This window comes from Salvia miltiorrhiza, chromosome 7 (assembly GCF_028751815.1).
Source record: "Salvia miltiorrhiza cultivar Shanhuang (shh) chromosome 7, IMPLAD_Smil_shh, whole genome shotgun sequence".
Classification (NCBI taxonomy): Eukaryota; Viridiplantae; Streptophyta; class Magnoliopsida; order Lamiales; family Lamiaceae; genus Salvia; species Salvia miltiorrhiza.
The window spans coordinates 31,973,218-31,993,507 of NC_080393.1; the positions used below are offsets into that span (position 1 = coordinate 31,973,218).

Here is a 20,290-nt window from a genome sequence, read left to right on the forward strand (position 1 = left end):
AATTACCTTTTCTCTATCCTACTTTATCACTTTTATACTAAACACTTAAAACATTAATCTACAATTCCTTAAATCTCGTGCCGAAAAGAAATATGTCTCATCTTGGCTGGACGAAGGGAGTATTATATATATGTGCTATTTTTTTTATACATTCTGTGATATTGTATCTACACACATAAGTGTTGTATCTGTTGCTACACATCTCACCACATGTTCTTTGAATTAGCCATTCTTTCAATATTCGTATATATATATATATATATATATATATATATATATATATATATATATACACACACAAGTCATTGCTTATTAATTAGATCCATAACTGGACGAAATATTCAGAAGGTGAAGATTTCATCAAGTAAAATGTATATGCAAAATACTATTGTACGGTAAATTACTATTCGTTGTTGATAATTTTATTTCAAATAATTAACATACAATTCATCGATATATAACACATGCAGACGAATTATGCTGAATTAACTAGAAATGAAATAATTGTTGTGAAATCAGAAAAAAGAAGCATCTAGTTGATGGCGCTGCATGTGGTTCTAATGATTCCATTCTGTCCAAGGGTCGGCTGAATCTCCGACATCTTGATCATCGCTGCCGCAAAATCGGCGGCGAATGTTCTGGGGTTTCCACTGTACTGAGACACGATGGTGGCCGTCTCTCCGCTGAAGAGAACTTGATCCGACTGCAGCAATCCCTTCCTCTGCACCAAATTCCTAAAGTAAGTTGTTGTCGAAGGAATTGGGCGTCACCAAATCCAGCGCCGCCAAGTTGCTGTCGCCGCCGGTCTGGGGGCAGCCCCGCCTTCTGGTGCTCGCAAAGCCGGCATCAATGTCGGTGCCGTTGCTGTATATCCTTCCACGGAACAAGAAGCATTGCGATTGACCTAATGTGTGAGCTCCTGCATATATATATATATATATATATAAATAAATAATCCAATCATTCACCTAACTCTTCTTAATTAATAATCATTCACAAAAATTGGTGTTTACCAGATAGGGCAACCATGTCTCTTGGAGTAAGACCCTTCTTGTCGAAAGCGTCAATAAGAACGTCGAGGCCAGCAAACGGACTCGGGAGATCGGTGTTGGCGGCGCCGCGGTTAGCAGTCGTAGAATCCCTTCTTCCCAGTCTCACACTCCATGACGGGCCACCAACCTGCAATTCAAAAGATAAAGTTTAATTAATTTCTTTGATTGCTCTAATTAAGCTATGTATTGGTACGTAATTAATTTATGATGTATACATACAGCGACAGAGGCGTCGCGTGCGGCTAAGGTGAGTATGTCGGCACAGGAGACGACGCCGGGGCAGACGCGCTCGACGTCGCGCTTGGCCGCCTCGATGACGTTGAATCCTCTAACGGAGTTAGCGTTAGGGACAGCCGTCTTCTCGCTCTGAATAGTAGCGGTCTCGTCGAGCAGGATGGAGGCGTCGCAGCCGTGAACGAAGCAGTCGTGGAAGTGGAGGCGGATGAGGGACGCCGCCATGCGCCGCTCAGCAGAAATAGCGCGGCGGATGGAGTTGCGGATGATGGTAGATGCATTGGGGCATCTAGCATCATAGAAGCTGGCTGATAGTTGCGATTGGCATGGAGTGGTGTGTAGGAGGAGAGAAATGGGAAGAAGAAGAGTAAGGAATAGTTTGAAGCTATTCATCGTGGAGAAGATGAATATGAATGAAGAGAATGGATTAAAATGCTCTAAACTGTGAAGATGATTGAGAAGGTGTGAGAGTATTTGACCATATTTATAGGCTACTAAAACGCGTAGTTGCTATTTTTGTATTTAGAATATATATAAAAAGTAGGAAATTTTGTTTGAATATGTTTTGTTGATCATGCAACTTTATTGTTTCTATGATAAATAATTGGCGTGGGTAATATTATATCAAGGTGTCGAGAGGGAAAACAACCAAATCACAAAAGTCAAATTTACGTTCAAGTATTGGTAATGTTAGTGGAGATTGAAATGATCACAGACTGTGTATGTGCGCCGATTATCTTTTTGTTATTACCTTGTTTAGGAAGGAGCATGGAAAATGACATTTCATGAAACCAAACTTTTTTTAATGTTTTGCTTCGAGTCTAACAAGAACTCCTTTTTTTGAAGAAGAAATATTATTTGTACCTTTTAATTCTTTTTTGAGTTGGTTGCTTTTTCAAGTGAGAGAAATATTGCACCCTTTAATAGTTTCCTATATATACTCTACTTCTTAATTAAAGAACAAATTAATAAATGATACGAGCACAAAATCTAATCAATTGAGTTCTTCCTCTTTTTTGAGTTAGGGAAAGAGAGCTAGACGGCCAAAAATTGAATTCTAGAATGTGATTTTTTACACAGAGGATGTTCACCGCTTCAATGTTCCTAAAAGAATATTGAAAATTTCTTTTAGCTATATAGCTATAGGAATCACAAATTTATTGATTTTGATCTTAACTATTTATAAATACGTACACGGATACATCTATATACTTAAATATTTCTAGCACATGCATTTGCAAGCAAGGCAAAATCGTGTTCCAGTTTTTTCTAATAATTAAATGGTCCCATATATTAATTATTATAGGATTTTACTAGTATTGCCAAATAGGGGATGTGATGTACATTTTATTTAAAATGTAGAATTTGCATGATATAGACCAATTCTCTCTTAGTTTAAGATGATAAGTCCAAGTTCAACTTATAATATAGTGACTACATTTTTTATTATTAAATTTGTTACAATTTTGACTTTTAACATGCCAAGTGCTAGTACGCAAACTATTTTTTTAAGGATAAGCAATTGATTAATTAGTATATATATAAATTCAAGATCATAAATGACTCATAAAATATTACTACAAAAAATTAACTAACCATTCATTTGACGTCCAAGTTGGGCACATAAGTCTTAGGTTACAGCTTGAGACAGCATATATCAATGTCGAATATCAATTTGTTTTACTAAGACAATTTCCGAACTCCAAAAAAGAATTTTCATTAGGTCTAGGAAATATACAAAGTCAGATAGTTAATAATGCTATTTGGATAAAAATATATCCAGATACAATATAATTAACACAGACTTACTTAAAATATTTGTAATTTTTTAATTTGAGTTATTTTTTTTAAATATAAAAATTATAAACAATTAATAAAAATTTGATTTGAGTTATTTAAAATTTATAACTAATAAATTTCTCATGTCTCAGATTGGGTCAATTCAAAAAATCATCAATTTTAATAAAATAATAAAATAATAATTTCTTGGAGAACCCCTTTAAAAATATATAGATCCCGTTAATATTATTAATAATTTTTAAAATATTAAAATTACAAATAATATGGTAACTTGTTAAAATATGAACCTATTGTTGAATCATCTTTAGCTTGATCATCATTAAGATCGCTAATAATATCGACCACAATAAATTGATAGATACATGCAATATTCAATTTAAATATAATCCCTCATTTGTTTTTGCACATTATAACTTGATTTAAAACTATAATTTCTGAAACTAAGAAAACATTCTATAAATTAAAAGTTATTAATCTTATCTATAAATTAATAAATTATTAATTTATTGATATGTTAATAAATTATTAAATTTTTGATAAAATTCTTAGTTCCAAAAGTTATTAATTTATAATGATTTTATTATATTTTTTAAGAAATCTTGCTAGTAATTTTACTGAATTGTCAAACACATACAATTCAATGTATGATTTATATACAACTTAGTGAATATGTGATACACACTCTATATTTATTTATATAATTGTGCGTTATTGTTATTCTCATTTATCTAATTAGTTAAATAATCTTATAGGATATTTATCTTTTCCAGGATTATAAAAAGAGTTCTAGATATATATTACATAGATTTTGGTAATGTAATTAATTAGTAATATATTTTTTTATATTTTAATATCTAATAAATTAATACTACATATATATATATATATAATATTGATATAATTATCCGTAGAATTAAATATATAATAGGGAATCTACATTTTTTGCTAAAAATAGTTTTATATAAGTATAGATTTAAATGTCGGTATTACAAAATGATTTATGCGTTTACAATAGTAAGTTTTTGATTGGAGCAGCTGTTTTTTCTTTTATTTAATTGTTCTTCCTTTTTCCTTCGAATACTACCACTAATTCCCCGCTGCTTCGTCGATAAGGTGATATAGCTTTTTCAGTTTTTGCACTTTATACTTAACGTAAATTGACTTGTAAATTATTAGCTGTTTGTATGGTTGTCGTCAGGGAATCTCTACAAAAGTTACCCATACCATACCACATCCCATTGTTGACCAAATCAAGCCAGTTGACTTTCTTCCAGAAACATTCACCCAATCCAACTTGGAGTAAATAGTTGAATTCCACAAAACACACACAATACATATTTCCTCTTTTAGCTAAGCAACATACTTGTTGATTAACCATACGCGTTCATAGCAGCCATTACAGACCTCAACCATGCAACTCTTTTGCTCTATAAATATCATCATCTCCACTTCTTCTCCTCACTCATCTTTTCATTTGCAGAGATTCATCGATTTTCACTACTTAGTTCATCACATTAATTATAATTATACAATCCTCTCTCTCTCTCTCTCTCTCTCTCTCTCCAAAATGATTGGTAGGTTTGCTACTCCTTTAATCTCTCTAATGGTTGTGCTTAGCATCATCTCTTGCCAAGCGCAGCTATCAACCACTTTCTATGACGCCAGATGCCCCAATGCACCAACCATCATCCGCAACTCCATCCGCCGCGCTATTTCCGCCGAGCGGCGCATGGCGGCGTCCCTCATCCGCCTCCACTTCCACGACTGCTTCGTGCAGGGCTGCGACGCCTCCATCCTGCTAGACGAGACCGCTACTATTCAGAGCGAGAAGACGGCGGCGCCCAACAATAATTCAGTTCGAGGATACGAGGTTATTGAGGCAGCTAAGCGCGAGGTGGAGCGCGCCTGCCCCGGCGTCGTCTCCTGCGCCGACGTACTCACCTTAGCCGCACGCGACGCCTCTGTTGCTGTAAGTATACAAACAAGCATCGTTAATTACCAAAACATATGTAATTAATGCTTTGCATGTTTCTTAATTAAAGTATATGAATTGTAGGTTGGTGGCCCGTCATGGAGTGTGAGACTAGGAAGAAGGGATTCTACGACTGCTAACCGCGGCGCCGCCAACACCGATCTCCCGAGCCCGTTTGCCGGCCTCGACGTTCTTATTGACGCTTTCGACAAGAAGGGCCTCACCGCACGAGACATGGTTGCGCTGTCTGGTAAAACAAACTTTTCTTATATTGTGTATGTAATAATAAAGAATGGTTAGGTGAATTAAAATTAATGATGGAATATTATGTACATATATATGCAGGAGCTCACACATTAGGTCAATCGCAATGCTTCTTGTTCCGTGGAAGGATATACAGCAACGGTAGTGACATAGATGCTGGCTTCGCGAGCACCAGAAGGCGGGGCTGTCCCCAAAGCGGCGGCGATGGCAACTTGGCGCCGCTGGATGTGGTGACGCCCAACTCGTTCGATAACAACTACTTTAGGAATTTGGTGGAGAGGAAGGGGCTGCTGCAATCGGATCAAGTCCTCTTCAGCGGATCCACGGCCACCATCGTGTCTCAGTACAGCGGAAATCCGAGGACGTTCGCCGCCGACTTTGCGGCTGCGATGATCAAGATGTCGGAGATTCAGCCAACCCTTGGACAGGATGGAATCATTAGAAACACATTGCAGCGCCATCAACTGAGATTCCACTAAATCTTTCTCTCTCTTTTCGTTTCGTAAAGATTAGCTAGTGTGCATGCAAATCGCAACGCATGCAGTCACCCTTTTTATTTCCAACTGTTCAATCCTCATTCAATTCATTTTACCATGTGATTTGTAGTTAAATTTATACCACCAATCAATGAATTGTTCATTTTCAATAATCTCATGTATTTGTGGTCATGAAATTTGATAGTATTTATCCATTTGACTGCTTATTAATTACTGATTATAAACTTAACCATCAACACGTGCGGAGTCTAATTGTTAGGAATTAAAGTTAAACTAGCATCTAACCCATCGAAATTCGACGGGAATTATTTTATATCATTATGTATAATTAAGTTATGAGAATAGTCTCGTTTGGAGCTTGGCATGCCATATCTGACTTTTGAGCACCCTCTCGTGTGGAACTTGAAAAATCACAACTTAATTTTGAGCATCATCTTGTCTAAAATTTAAAATGTGGTTAGTGGAGATTCCAATGATCAATCACCGCATCACTGTAATTATTATTACTCTCTCCATCTCATAAAAATATGAATATTTGTAAGTGGCATGCATTTTAAGCAATGTTAGATAAAAATGTATTGCTAGTGAAAAAAATTACATTTAATTAAAAATAGAGATACAAAGTAAAAGGATTATGATGGTGTACAAAAATAAAAAGATTTATATTTTTGTGAGACGTCTCGAAACGAAAAAATGTTCATATTTTTGTGAGACGCCCCAAAACGAAAAAATATTCGTATTTTTGTGAGACGGAGAGAGTATTATATATAAGTTGCCGATTAACTTTTTCAATTTTCATTCATTGTTTAGGAAGGAGCACCGAATATGACATCACGCGAAACCAAACTTTATTCTTGTTTTTTTATCTTTTGCTGAATTTGGTCAATGCTTCGAATCTAACAAGAAACTTTTTTATTTTTTATTTTTAATTAAAGGATTAGGAGGGTTTTTTTTTTTTTTTGACTTGGGAGAGTTGGGGAGGGGGAGCAGTGGGGTTTGAACCCGACTGTTCACACAGGAGGTCGCATCGCTTGGTGTCCCATTGGGGACAAAGGATTAGGAGTTACCTATGGTATCTTTGCACATTAGAAGAAAATTTGTATTTTTTAAAATTCTTTTTTGAGTTAGTTGTCTTTTTTTAATGAGAGAAATATTGCACAAAAGATATATATTTCCCAACTTTCTCCCTTAATGTATCATGTACTTTACTTTTTAAATAAAAAATTTAGAGTGAACTTTGAAAATGATCATTTTGAAATAATCATAAAAAAATTATTCATTGAAATAAAAAATTTAAAATTTGGTCACATTTATCATTTTACTCTTCATATAAAAAATTTAAAAATGCTCCAATAAATTGTACTCGAATTAACAACCAAGACTATTCTTAGTTGGGAATTCAAGCTTTAAAACTTAAATTCACAACTAAAAAAATTAGAGTGGACTTTGAAAATGATCATTTTAAAATGATTATAAAAAAAAAATTATCCATTAAGATAAAAAAAAAAACTTAAAAATTGGTCACAGTTATGATTTTACTCGTTATATAAAAAACTTAAAAATTATCCAGTGAACTCAAATTAACAACCAAGACTATTCTTAGTTGTGATTCAAGCTTTAAAACTCGAATTCACAACTGAATAGCTAGTGTTAGTTGTGAATTCGAGTTTTAAAGCTTGAATTCAGAACTAGAATTAATGTTAGCCGCGAATTCAAATTTTAAAGCTTGAATTCACAACTAGAAATAGTGTTACACTACAAAAAAAAATGAAAATACCGGCGGCGCTCGGCAGCCAGTAATTACCAGCGGCCTTCCGACGGCGAAAGAGCCGACCACCCGTGTTTTTAAAATTTCAACAGAAATACCAGCGGTAAAATCGCCACCGGTGACCACCAGCGGCACTACCGCCGGTAACAAAGCCGGCCGCCACTAATATATATTAGTTATCTTTTTATTATTTTTTAATATTACCGGCGGCTTTTGCCGTTGGTAATTAGCGGCGGTAAAAACGCCGCCGGTAATATTTAAGCCCAAATTGGGCAGTGCCCTAGCCAGCAGCACATTTCAGCGTTAGCAACACCTTTTCTCTCTCAACGCCTCTCTCAAGCTCCAGCCCTCGCCGCCGCCGTCGTCGTACGCCTCCGTCCAGGTAAGCTCTCTTCTTCCTTTGTGTGTGTGTCTCTCTCATGACCCCCTCTCTCTCTCCCTCTCATGACCCTCTCTCTCTCTCTCTCTCTCTCTATCTCATTTCAGCCCCACCACTACTGCCGCCACCGACCACTACTGTACGCTCTCGTTCTCGTTTGGTTGCTCCGCTGTTGGCATTTTCACCTTTTGGCGTCGAGTTCTTGAGACTGACGAGTTTTGGTCGTTGATACGCCATGTCTCGCTCTTTTCAGAGCTTTGGTCTTCTGGTGGCTGCAAGAGTTGTTTAAGGTTGAGATGTATGTGCTGTCATAGGCTGCTTGATCACTTCGATTTCTCCACTTTTCATAGGAGCTGGCTTCGTTGGGATAACACTTGGTTTTGTTGCTCTTTTTGTTGGTTTCTTTTGTTTTATGCTCTTGCTTACTTGCATTTTCTTTTTTTCTTTTCTGTGTTGGGTAGCCGAGACAATCTAGGGACGATGGTTAGGCCGGAGTCTTTGAGGTGGTCTCACTCCGCTCCCTCATAGTTTTTTTCTTCGCTTCTTTAGACGAATACTCTTTTTCCTCAAGTTGAGGTTTTAATGAGGCTCGGCCCTTAGTCTGCTTCGCTGTGCTTTCAAGGGTTTAGGTTTTCGTTTTTCTTTTATAAAATCTTATTTTAATAAAAAATAATGAAAATTGGAGTGTTACAAGTGATTAAAATTAATGTTAATTAATTTTAATTAGAAAATTTAAAATTTCTCTAAAAAAAAACAAGTGATTAAAATTAATGTTAATTAGATTAATTTTAATTAATTTATAATATGATTAATTATGAAGTATGATTAATTTTAAATTTATTTTTACTATTATTTTGTTAGAATCTAATTAATGTTAATTAGATTAATTTTAATTAATTTATATTTTGATTAATTATGAAGCATGATTAATTTTAATTAATTAGATTAATTTGTTAGTTTATAAAGTATGAATAAGTATGAATTTATTTGATTAATTTATTTATATTAGATAATTTTGTTTAATTAAGTAAGTATGCCAGTATGGTTTATAATGAAATGATATGTTATTATATATTGTGGGATAGATTTAATCAATTTCTTAAGGATCTTCTCCCTTTGGGATATAAATTGATTATTTCTTAATTAAGGATCTTCTCTCAACAAATGATTGCTTTTAATTTAATTACTATATTTTTTTATTGCTTAATATGTATTGTATTGTTTCGACAATGGGGGGCCGGGTAGACCTAGCATAGCTTAGTAAATTAGGACCACTATGATCACTATAGCTGTTGTATTGGGGGGACGATAGTGAGTTGCACAGCTGTAACTTCTGTGGCGAGTCATGATATAAGGAGATACGGCGTGCATCTGGAAGATTGCGAAAGCCAGCAAGATGTACAGTGACATAATGAGCGACTACAAGAGGAAGCTCAGGGCTAGCTAGTATCGATGCAGGCCTGCCGATGGATAGACCCTTCTGGATGTCTGCCGAATTCTGGACGGGACTCCAGGCATACTGGGACCAGGAGAATGTTCAGGCCATTTCCCAACGAGCACATGTGAACCGGATGTCTGAGCCCGATGGACCCGATACAGGGATCAACTGGCACGTGGGAGGGTCTCAGTCAGTCCACTCGTATCCTGCAATAGAGTCTGGTTAGTAATTATCAAATAAGTTCATAAGTACTATACACACACACACACACACACACACACATATATATATATATATATAATATTGCAAATAATAACTTATTTATCTTATATACATGCATGAACAGAGTTTGGAGACTGGACTTCCCCTAGCTGCACAGAACTATAACACCTTCCTCCGCCTCCACATGCGGGAGGATGAAACTTTTATGTCAGCGAAGGATGAGAGACTAGATGTAAGTGCTTAAGTTTAATCAAATATTAGTAATACATAGTGAAATGTATTTTCTAACAATTATGCATTGTGATGTATAAATTAGGTGGAGATTCGTCGCATTGTTGTTGAGACTGAGCGAGAGAACCGGCTGGATGAGATCTACTTGGAGGTCGTACAACCCGACAGGTCACGTTTCTACAGCACTGAAAGTGCCGGTCGGAGCCAGGTTAGTAGGGGCTCTACTCACAGCACAAGCACTTCCGCGATGTCTCAGCAGCTGTATGAGACACGGATCTCCATGCTTGAGAAGCGGTTGCAGAAGGCTGACGAGGATAGGGCTACAGCACTTCAGGCTGAACGAGCAGCACGTGAGGCCCTTGAGCAGCGGATGACCTACTTCGAGGAGATACTGAGGTGGTCGGGCCAGCTACCTTAAGCAGCACTTCTACGTATTTTTGTTTGATTGAACTATTCAATTCATGTTTTGGAACAAAATTACACTTGCACTTTCTTTTTACATTTATGTTTGCTTGAACTATTTATTTCATGTTTTCAAACAACATTGCACTTACTTCGTAACAAATTAATAGATAAATATTTTTTCGACATAATAATAAGGACGTATGGAAATAAATGCAAAATACATTACAATTACCAAATTAAAATACTTATGGTGTATAAACTAGATTGATAAAAAAATTAATAAATAAATATTTTTTCGACATAAAAATAAGGACGTATGGAAATAAATTCAAAATACATTACAATTACCAAATTAAAATACTTATGGTGTATAAACTAGATTGATAATATATATTGGAAATATATATATATATATATATATATATATATATATATATATGTATATATTAATAATAAATTAATAAATAAATATTTTTTCGACATAAAAATAAGGACGGAACCAAGATGCACCGATTCGTAATTAACAACATCACTTGGATATCATCTCGGCATATTATAAGGTTATGAATATATGATATTGTATATTAAAGTAGACTTTAAATGAATTAATAGGTACTGGATATATCAATAATACGAGTGTTCTGTACTGATGACCATTCGAAAGGAACTTCAAGGTTAAGCGTGCTTGACTTATAGCACAACTAAGATGGATGACCGACTGAGAAGGGACAACTTATGCAATACTATATAAATACGAAAATAAATTATGGAAATAAATAAATAAAATAAAATAAATAAATAAATTAAAAAAAATACCGGCAGCAATAGGCCGCCGCTAACACCGGCCGCTGGTAATACTCCGCGCTTCCGGCGAGAGGCGCCGCCGCCGTCCGATCAACATTACCGGCGGCGGAAGCGCCGTCGGTAATTAGCAGCGGCCGAATGCTGCCGGTAATTCTCCGGCAGCTCTCCGCTGTTCAACGACGACTGTTAACGGCGGCGACTGCCGGTGGCGTGTGTTTGCCGCTGGTAATCGAGTTACCAACGAGGAACCCTCCGGCGGCGTCTAGCCGCCGGTAGTCCTTTTTCCGGCGGCCGCCTCCAAATTACCGACGGCAAACGCCGCCGGTAATTGCCTGTTTTTTTGTAGTTTAATTCGTGAGTTCAAGGTTTAAGACTCGAATTTATGACTAACACTATTGCAAGAAGTGAATTCGAGCTTTAAAATTCGAATTCAAAATCAACATTAGTGATTCAATTGTGAATTCATTGAATTGAAGAAAATTAACAACACAAACTCACATCCATAACAATTGACAGCACGCAACCTCACCTATTTGATTAATTAAATCCACATAAATTTCTCCATCACTTGTATTTTTTGTATTTAAAAAAAAATCGAGCTTAATTTTGAATTTCCAATGCCTCCGATGAAATTAAAATTGTATCTATGCACTTTCGCATGAGAAATTGGATCTGAAGCAAAGCAATTAACGGAGGCAGCGCAAGACGAAGGCAGCAGCTGCAGCTGAAGCTGAGGATGTGGAGAGTAACGAAATCAGACAAGGTTCATATGAAAAGTAGCTTAACTGTTGCGGTCAGAAAGGAGTCAAAATAGATCTCCACTATAGTGCAATATGTTGTTCTTAATACAAACAATGGTCGTCACTTCCACAATCATCATGTTCACCAGCGAGGAGGTTTGCTTTGCTTCGACAACAATATAATGATTGCTCTACCCATATCACATATAATAACCTCTACTCCATAAGCTCCAGCAGATTGGTTGAAGGCAGCAGCTTAAGCTGCTTCTTATTTCCATTCTCATACGAAGCTCATCCTTAACTTCAAATCATCCAAATCGAAGCCTCGTTCATCGCGTGGCTGTGGAGCAGGGGTGAAGGGCGGCGGCGACCGCTGAACGCGGCCAATTAAGGACCAGCAACAACGACCCTCGATCGGCAGTTCGCCAACGAAAATCGCTTAAGAGAGACAGAGATGTGAGGCGCCAAAAGGATGATAAGGGAAAATTTAACTTATTACACAACACGTGACTAAATTTTCATATATTGTACTCAAAAATTTATACAATCACAAAATCTAATCAATCTTCTCAAACAAAATCGGCAACATAGCTTGTAAAATAAAAAAGAAATTAATAAGCAACAAGGTTTGTAAAATTATGGAATTACATCATTCCTTTTTAATTCAGGTGCATAATGATATGATTTTGTTAAGTCTCGTTATTTATTATAATAAGTTAATATTAATAATAAATTAAATCGATTGTTAACTATCGATATATCGATATTTCAATCGCTAAAATAAAAAAATAAATTAAAAATTAAAAAATTTCAAACAATCACCCAACGGTCGTTAATACTGTAACAACCGTTATTTTCGATCATAATATGCGCATTTTCTAGTAGTATAAACTATTGAAAATACATGTAAACGTTCTATCCACAAAAATCATTATTCTTTCTGTTAGTATAATAACTTTAATAGTTTGAGCATTTAATTGATATTATTAATAGTTTCTAGCATTTTTCTTACAAAGTTCAATAGTTGGGTGTCTTAATTGATATTGTGGCACTGGATATATAATCAGGTTTAAATAGATATCCACCATAATTTATTTCACTAGATGCATCTCATATATATAAACACAGACATGCATGCATATATAACATCTTCTCTAGAGATCATCCCACATATAAAATGACATTATCAAGGTACATATGTTACGATGAATAGTGATTCTAGAGACAACTTGCATTGCTAAGGAAGCCCCAACCGCGTTCCAGTTTTTCTTTAATATTACTAAAAGGTTTCAATATATATATATATATATATATATATATATATATATATATATATCATAGAATTTCATATCATTCGTTCCATTACAAATGTCGCAATTTCTATGATGAAATATCCAATTACAAATATGTCATTTTTTTGACAAATAATCAAGGAATTAATTAACTAATATACGGCCCACCCATCCTACTCTCTCTCTAATTATACCTATTTTTACAAATTTTAATTTACTTCTCTCTCTCCCGCAATTTACATTATCTACTAATTACACACTTTTTAAATCATTGTGCCCAAAAGTAATGAGACATTTGTAATGAAACGAAGAGAAGTAATAGTTTGCCAAATAGGGGATGGATTGTAATTTATTATTATTAAAAATATAGGAATTTACATAATAACCCAATGCTCTCTTACTTGAAGATGATATTAGTGTTAATATATATCAATTTATTTAATCAATATATATATATGCATTTCTCCCATGATATTAGTCCTAGTTCACTTTATTTAATCAAGTGAATATATTATTTTAATAAATTTGTTGCAATATATTTTGACTTTCAACATGCCTAGTACTTAATAATTGAGAAATCACAACTATTTTCTAAGGATCGACATACATAGTGAAGATCATAACTGACTCAAAAATAAATTAAAATAAACTAGCCATTCCTTTGACGTATTAGTGTAGCATGTAACGTCACGCAGGGAAAAGAAGTCTTGGGTTACAGCTTGAGACAGGATATATATTAATAGTTGAATTTCAATTTGTTCAACTAAGACAAATTCTCCCTAAAAAAACACTATATAAGACAAATAAATTTTAGTATATGCGGATACACACATATATATAGGTGGTCTTGGGTACATCCGAGTGTACCGTACTTAGATTGACTCGTATCCAAATTATGATCCAAATTCGTATCCTGACTCAAATCGTGTAAATGACACTATTTGGTTATACAAATGACACTGCCTGTAATTTACACTATTTTGTTATACAAATGACATTGTATATAAATGACACTATATATAATATTGTAAATGACATTGTGTATAATTGACACTATTCAAAAATATAAATGATACTTCCTGTAATTGATACTATAAGATTGTAAATAACATTATAAAATTGAAAATGACACTATAACATTTTAAAATGTTACAATGTCATTTACATAATTGAATAGTGTCAATTATAAACATTGTTATTTGTATAATTGAATAGTGTCATTTACATTTGGGCTAGGATGCGGGTTTCGATTAGCATGCGAGTCAAGATCGATTTGGGTACGAGTCAATCCAGGTGTACGGTACACTAGGATGTACAGGAGATTTTGTGTGTGTGTGTGTGTGACACTTAGCTCAATTACCGAATAATATTAAAAAATTTGAGATCTTGGAATTTCCACATTTATTTAAAAGTTTGTTTAATTACTTGAATTTCCACACTTAGTTAATATTTGTTTCCATTGAACTTATTTATCATAAATTATTGTGGATTTTATTCCTCATGATTTAAGTTAGGAGGTGTACGTCAATTTATATGTTCTCATTTAGCGTTTTAAGAAGAAGGTTTACTTTCTCTCTCAAAAAAAAGAAAGAAAGAAAAGTTTACTTTGTATTTTCCGCATCTAGTATTTAATTAAATTTAAGTTCTAAGTCATTTTACAAATTCATTTACATTTTAGCATATATAGTACTAAGTTTTTTAATATTGGAACAATGTTTTGTTGGTTTGTTTTTTTCTTTTCCTTTTTCACATGCCACGCACTGTTTCCCTGCTCCTTCGTGGATAAGGTGGCGTCATCATTTTAATCCCCACGAAGATAATGTGACATGCATACATTCTATACTGTGTGGAATGCTTTTGAGTTTTGGCATCCACTTTTACTTATTTAAAGTAAATTGACTTTCTAAATTATTAGCTGTCTGCATCTGCATGTCGTCGTTAATTAGAGAATCTTCCTACAAAAGTTACCCACACCACGGAACATCCCATTGTTGACCAAATCATGCGACTTCACAATCTTTAATACCACTATTTGACATTGAAACACTCACCGATTTGAATCCAACAAAGATACAGAATTGCCTCTTTTTGCTAAGTACTAACATACTTGTTAATTAACTTGGTCCAGACGCGCTTATAGCAGCCAATACAGACCTCATCACCAACTTCTCAACCTCGCTACTTCTATATATACTCATCCCACCTTCTTCTCCTCACTCATCTCATCTTTAATCCAATCAAACAATTAATTTCACAACACTCTTCTGCACAGATCGATCGAGCTTCACTACTGTGTTATTAGCATCGCATTGCTTATATAATCCTCTCTCTCTCTCTCTCTCTCCAAAATGATTAGCAGATTTGCTATTCCTTTAATCTCTCTAATGGTGGTGCTGAGCACCATCTGTTGCCAAGCGCAACTATCAACCACTTTCTATGACGCCAGATGCCCCAATGCACCAACCATCATCCGCAACTCCATCCGCCGCGCTATTTCCGCCGAGCGGCGCATGGCGGCGTCCCTCATCCGCCTCCACTTCCACGACTGCTTCGTGCAGGGCTGCGACGCCTCCATCCTACTCGACGAGACCGCTACTATTCAGAGCGAGAAGACGGCGGCGCCCAACGATAATTCAGTTAGAGGATACGAGGTTATTGAGGCTGCTAAGCGCGAGGTGGAGCGCGCCTGCCCCGGCGTCGTCTCCTGTGCCGACGTACTCACCTTAGCCGCACGCGACGCCTCTGTTGCTGTAAGTATACAAACAAGCATCGTTAATTACCAAAACATATGTAATTAATGCTTTGCATGTTTCTTAATTAAAGTATATGAATTGTAGGTTGGTGGCCCGTCATGGAGTGTGAGACTAGGAAGAAGGGATTCTACGACTGCTAACCGCGGCGCCGCCAACACCGATCTCCCGAGCCCGTTTGCCGGCCTCGACGTTCTTATTGACGCTTTCGACAAGAAGGGCCTCACCGCACGAGACATGGTTGCGCTGTCTGGTAAAACAAACTTTTCTTATATTGTGTATGTAATAATAAAGAATGGTTAGGTGAATTAAAATTAATGATGGAATATTATGTACATATATATGCAGGAGCTCACACATTAGGTCAATCGCAATGCTTCTTGTTCCGTGGAAGGATATACAGCAACGGCACCGACATTGATGCCGGCTTTGCGAGCACCAGAAGGCGGGGCTGCCCCCAGACCGGCGGCGACAGAAACTTGGCGGCGCTGGATTTGGTGACGCCCAATTCCTTCGACAACAACTACTTTAGGAATTTGGTGCAGAGGAAGGGATTGCTGCAGTCGGATCAAGTTCTATTCAGCGGAGAGACGGCCACCATCGTGTCTCAGTACAGTGGAAACCCCAGAACATTCGCCGCCGACTTTGCGGCTGCGATGATCAAGATGTCGGAGATTCAGCCAACCCTTGGACAGGATGGAATCATTAGAAACACATGCAGCGCCATCAACTGAGATTCCACTAAATCTTTCTCTCTCTTTTCGTTTCGTAAAGATTAGCTAGTGTGCATGCAAATCGCAACGCATGCAGTCACCCTTTTTATTTCCAACTGTTCAATCCTCATTCAATTCATTTTACCATGTGATTTGTAGTTAAATTTATACCACCAATCAATGAATTGTTCATTTTCAATAATCTCATGTATTTGTGGTCATGAAATTTGATAGTATCTCAATTTGCAGATAAGATTCTCTGTCCACTATTTTGTGTGTACCACTCTTAATCTATCTATTTTATAGTAATTGTTTTTTATAAAAATAAGTATTATTATATTATGAACACTAATTAATATTTATAACTAAAAATTGAAATTTTAAAAAATTATATACCCTAACTTTGAATTAATGAACCCAAATAATCAATTATTAATTCAAATAAATACTCCCTCCGTCCACGAAATGAGTACTCATTTGTGGACGGCACGAGTTTTAAGAAATGTATTGAGTGTAGTGTGAATAGAATAGAGGTCCCACCTTTTTGAGTGTATTAATTAAAGTGTTGTGTGGGGTACACTTGCCAAAAAGGGAAATGGGTACTCATTTCGTGGACGGACGAAAATGGAAATATGGGTACTCATTTCGTGGACGGAGGGAGTATAAAAAAATAATTATGAGTGAACCCTTGTTAATTATTGTGACAGCCCGAAACCAAATAATTCATTTAAATTTTTGTTTTAAAATTATTTCATATTTAAATTATTTTGAAGCATTTTATATTTAAATTGTGAGGTTATTCAAATTTTAGTCTATGTCATGAATTATCTAATCGCGCCCCTAGTTAGATGTATGATTTCGAACTATAGATTATATCTATGGAAATGGAAGATTATATTCAATTAATTTTACTTTAATTTGGGCTTAAATACTATTATTTGCAATTTAATATATGTTGGACCTTGTTTAATTTTTAATCTAAGCTTATATACATTATACCGGCCCATTTACTTATAATACATTCCAAGCCCTATATATATATATATATATATATAATTATTGTGTAATTAACTTTTCATTGAAATGAAAATGAGATTAACGTGTATCTTTCTTTCAGCTAACCAAATTTGATTTCACTTTCCGTAAGATTTGATTTTTTTTTTTCTTCACAAGCAGCAAATTTTTGATCTATTTCACATTCAAATCTTTGACGACGAACGAGTAAATTCAATCTATTTAAACCTCATTGTATCATCCTCATTCCATCAGCTTCGAATCATAAACCATCAACTGAATTCTCCATTTGCTCTTTTCACAAAATAACTCAAATCTGCCACTCTCACTACAAATTTCAGCTTTGCCACTTTCAGCTGGTAACTTTAATTTCTTCTGTAATTTCATTTTAGTACATCAATTATTTTATGCAAAGACAAAACTTTCACAAATCTTTCGTTTTACACAGCATATGCATAATCAAATAGGATAAATCTTATAAATTACATGAAAAAGGGGAAATAGAAATAGAAGAGGAAGAGAGGGCGTCTGGTGGCTGCTGCGGGGCTGCTGTCCCAGTGGCGCCACTGCTGCGCTGTAGACACGGGGGTGAAGTCGTTGGAGAGAGGCGACGAAGAGAGGGAGAGTGAGGGCGAGAGGAGGCAGAGCCGCCAGCTCCGGCGGCGGCGTTGCCGCCTGGTGGTGGCGGAAGGGGAAGACCGAGGGAGAGAAGGGGAGAGGGAGAGGGAGAGGGAGAAAAGGGGAAGAAGGGGGCTGCGTAGGAAATGGGCGTGAGAGTTGTGTGTGTGTTTGTGAAGTGTGAATGTGTAAGTTTAATTAGGGAAATGTTAGATGGGCTTGACTTTAGGTTAGTTTAATTATAAATGGGCTTTAATTGGGGCTTAATTTATTGAATAAGTTGGGCTTAATTCTACTTTTAATATGGCTGCATTTACATATATTTTTACAATGATATTATAAAATTTTATATTTTCAATTTACACTATTAATTTAAATTTAGTTTTCATTAAATATTGAGCTCAAATATTTTCATAAGAAAAACTCTTTTATAATCTATTAGACCAATGATTTTTAAATGGCTATATGATAATAAATTCTTAAGATTTAAATTACTATTATTATTATTTTTTTTAATTCAATTAGGCCCTTATGTTTATTATTTGAATTTATCTGACTAGGTGCGGCGCGACTAGGACATAACTGTTGATCTGAAATTATTCAAGTTATCTATCAAATCCATATTTTCAGGTGTGGGATTTATTTCAGTACATGCACGTGGTTAATATTTGTCCATTTTAATATTATGTGTTTACCGTATGTGTTGTAAAAATATTTATCGCTAGGGGCCAGCATAATTGGTCCAGGACTTCACCGTCCTTGGTATGCCACAATGCGATTTCATGTTACAGGGTTGCAACCATTATATTGTCGCCAGGGGCCCACATATAGGGTCCGGGACATTAAAGTCCTTGGATTGCCACAGTGCGTATGGAAGTTATGTTACGTTATGACAATATGTGTTACCATATTATTAACATGGACAATTATTGCATGTTTCCACACTGAGTGTACCCTGTATGCTCATCCCATATTCAACAGTTTCAGGTGATTGATATTGGAGGCGCGTGGAGAGTCGAATGGGCGCGTCGAATCTATTTAAAATAAATGTTTCTTAAAACATATTATGTTATTTCATGTGATATCTTTTGGTTATGTAAACTCTGAAATTCTATACTATTTGAGATTTGTGTGTGATTTATTTAAATAAATGTTGTTATATTATTTTAATGTCATGACTTGTTTAATTTATATTTAAATTCATTTCAAATATTTATTTAAGAATTTATATCTTTACAAAAATATATACATGGATACATACATAATTTTTAATTATATAAAGATTTTATTTTGTTATATTTTCCGCTGCTAAAAAGATATTATTTTATATTTAGAGTTTTTCCTTAGTACAAGTTTTATTAATTAGTTAATTATTTTTCTGACATCTTCATGTCGTGCTTTGAAAATAAAGTTGTTAAAATTATGATTTCAAAATCAAGATTTATATTTGAATACATTATTGAAAATTTTGATATCTTATAAATCTTTTAAAAGTGCTTTAAAAACCAAATTTTATTTAAAGATTCTTTTTCTTAAAATTATTTTCGAAAATATTTATTTTAAAAGTGAGTTTTAAATTATTTTAAAAGACTTCCGCATTAAATATTTATTTAAATTTTATATTTAACTCCTTAATTAGATTAGGGTGTTACAATTATCTTTTTATAATATTAAAGCATAATAAATTAAAATTGAAAAAAATATAATTAAAAATTATAATAAATTAAAGTGGTACACGGTAGTACATGTACACAAGATAGTGGGACAGAGGATCCCATGCGCTCAATTTGATTTATCCATTTGACTGCTTATTAATTACTGATTATAAACTTAACCATCAACACGCGCGCGGAGTCTAATTGTTAGGAATTAAAGTTAAATTTGTTCCCGTAATTAATTGGGCATGCATTGTCGATTTATGTCACGTTATTACTTTTCATATGTCGTTATAACATGCACAAAATCTTGACATTCCAATTATTTATGGAAGCCCAAGTTTCAGGATTCGTATGCATGTTCTCCCTCTATTGGATTCCAGAGGATCACGTTAATTATATAGATGTATACGTAGATGAGAATAATAAGATACCTTGTCCC

The 20,290-nt window shown here is 35.0% G+C and overlaps 2 protein-coding genes and 1 pseudogene across 2 annotated transcripts; 2 read left to right on the forward strand and 1 right to left on the reverse strand.

Moving 5' to 3' along the window:
- Positions 1 to 388: 388 nt before the first annotated feature.
- On the reverse strand, positions 389 to 1,755 carry LOC130995963 (lignin-forming anionic peroxidase-like; annotated as a pseudogene).
- A 2,789-nt stretch (positions 1,756 to 4,544) lies between these two features.
- LOC130995952 (lignin-forming anionic peroxidase-like) lies at positions 4,545 to 5,971 on the forward strand. Its single transcript, XM_057921475.1, is given in 4 exon segments — positions 4,545 to 5,055; positions 5,143 to 5,308; positions 5,404 to 5,771; positions 5,773 to 5,971. Coding segments are annotated over 4 exon segments (954 nt in total). The 5' UTR covers positions 4,545 to 4,653; the 3' UTR covers positions 5,791 to 5,971.
- Positions 5,972 to 15,166: 9,195 nt separating this feature from the next.
- LOC130995965 (lignin-forming anionic peroxidase-like) lies at positions 15,167 to 16,827 on the forward strand. The gene is made up of 3 exons (XM_057921493.1): positions 15,167 to 15,848; positions 15,936 to 16,101; positions 16,197 to 16,827. Exons 1-3 carry the CDS (start codon positions 15,447 to 15,449, stop codon positions 16,580 to 16,582), a joined length of 954 nt encoding a protein of 317 aa, XP_057777476.1. The 5' UTR covers positions 15,167 to 15,446; the 3' UTR covers positions 16,583 to 16,827.
- The last annotated feature ends 3,463 nt before the right edge of the window (positions 16,828 to 20,290 follow it).

What these genes read in the sequence shown, in the direction of transcription:
- LOC130995965 (XM_057921493.1), top strand. Translation starts at nt 15,447, where the DNA reads ATGATTAGCAGATTTGCTATTCCTTTAATCTCTCTAATGGTGGTGCTG. An exon ending in CACGCGACGCCTCTGTTGCT is followed by an intron (nt 15,849 to 15,935) that starts GTAAGTATACAA and finishes TATGAATTGTAG; the next exon opens with GTTGGTGGCCCGTCATGGAG. An exon ending in AGACATGGTTGCGCTGTCTG is followed by an intron (nt 16,102 to 16,196) that starts GTAAAACAAACT and finishes ATATATATGCAG; the next exon opens with GAGCTCACACATTAGGTCAA.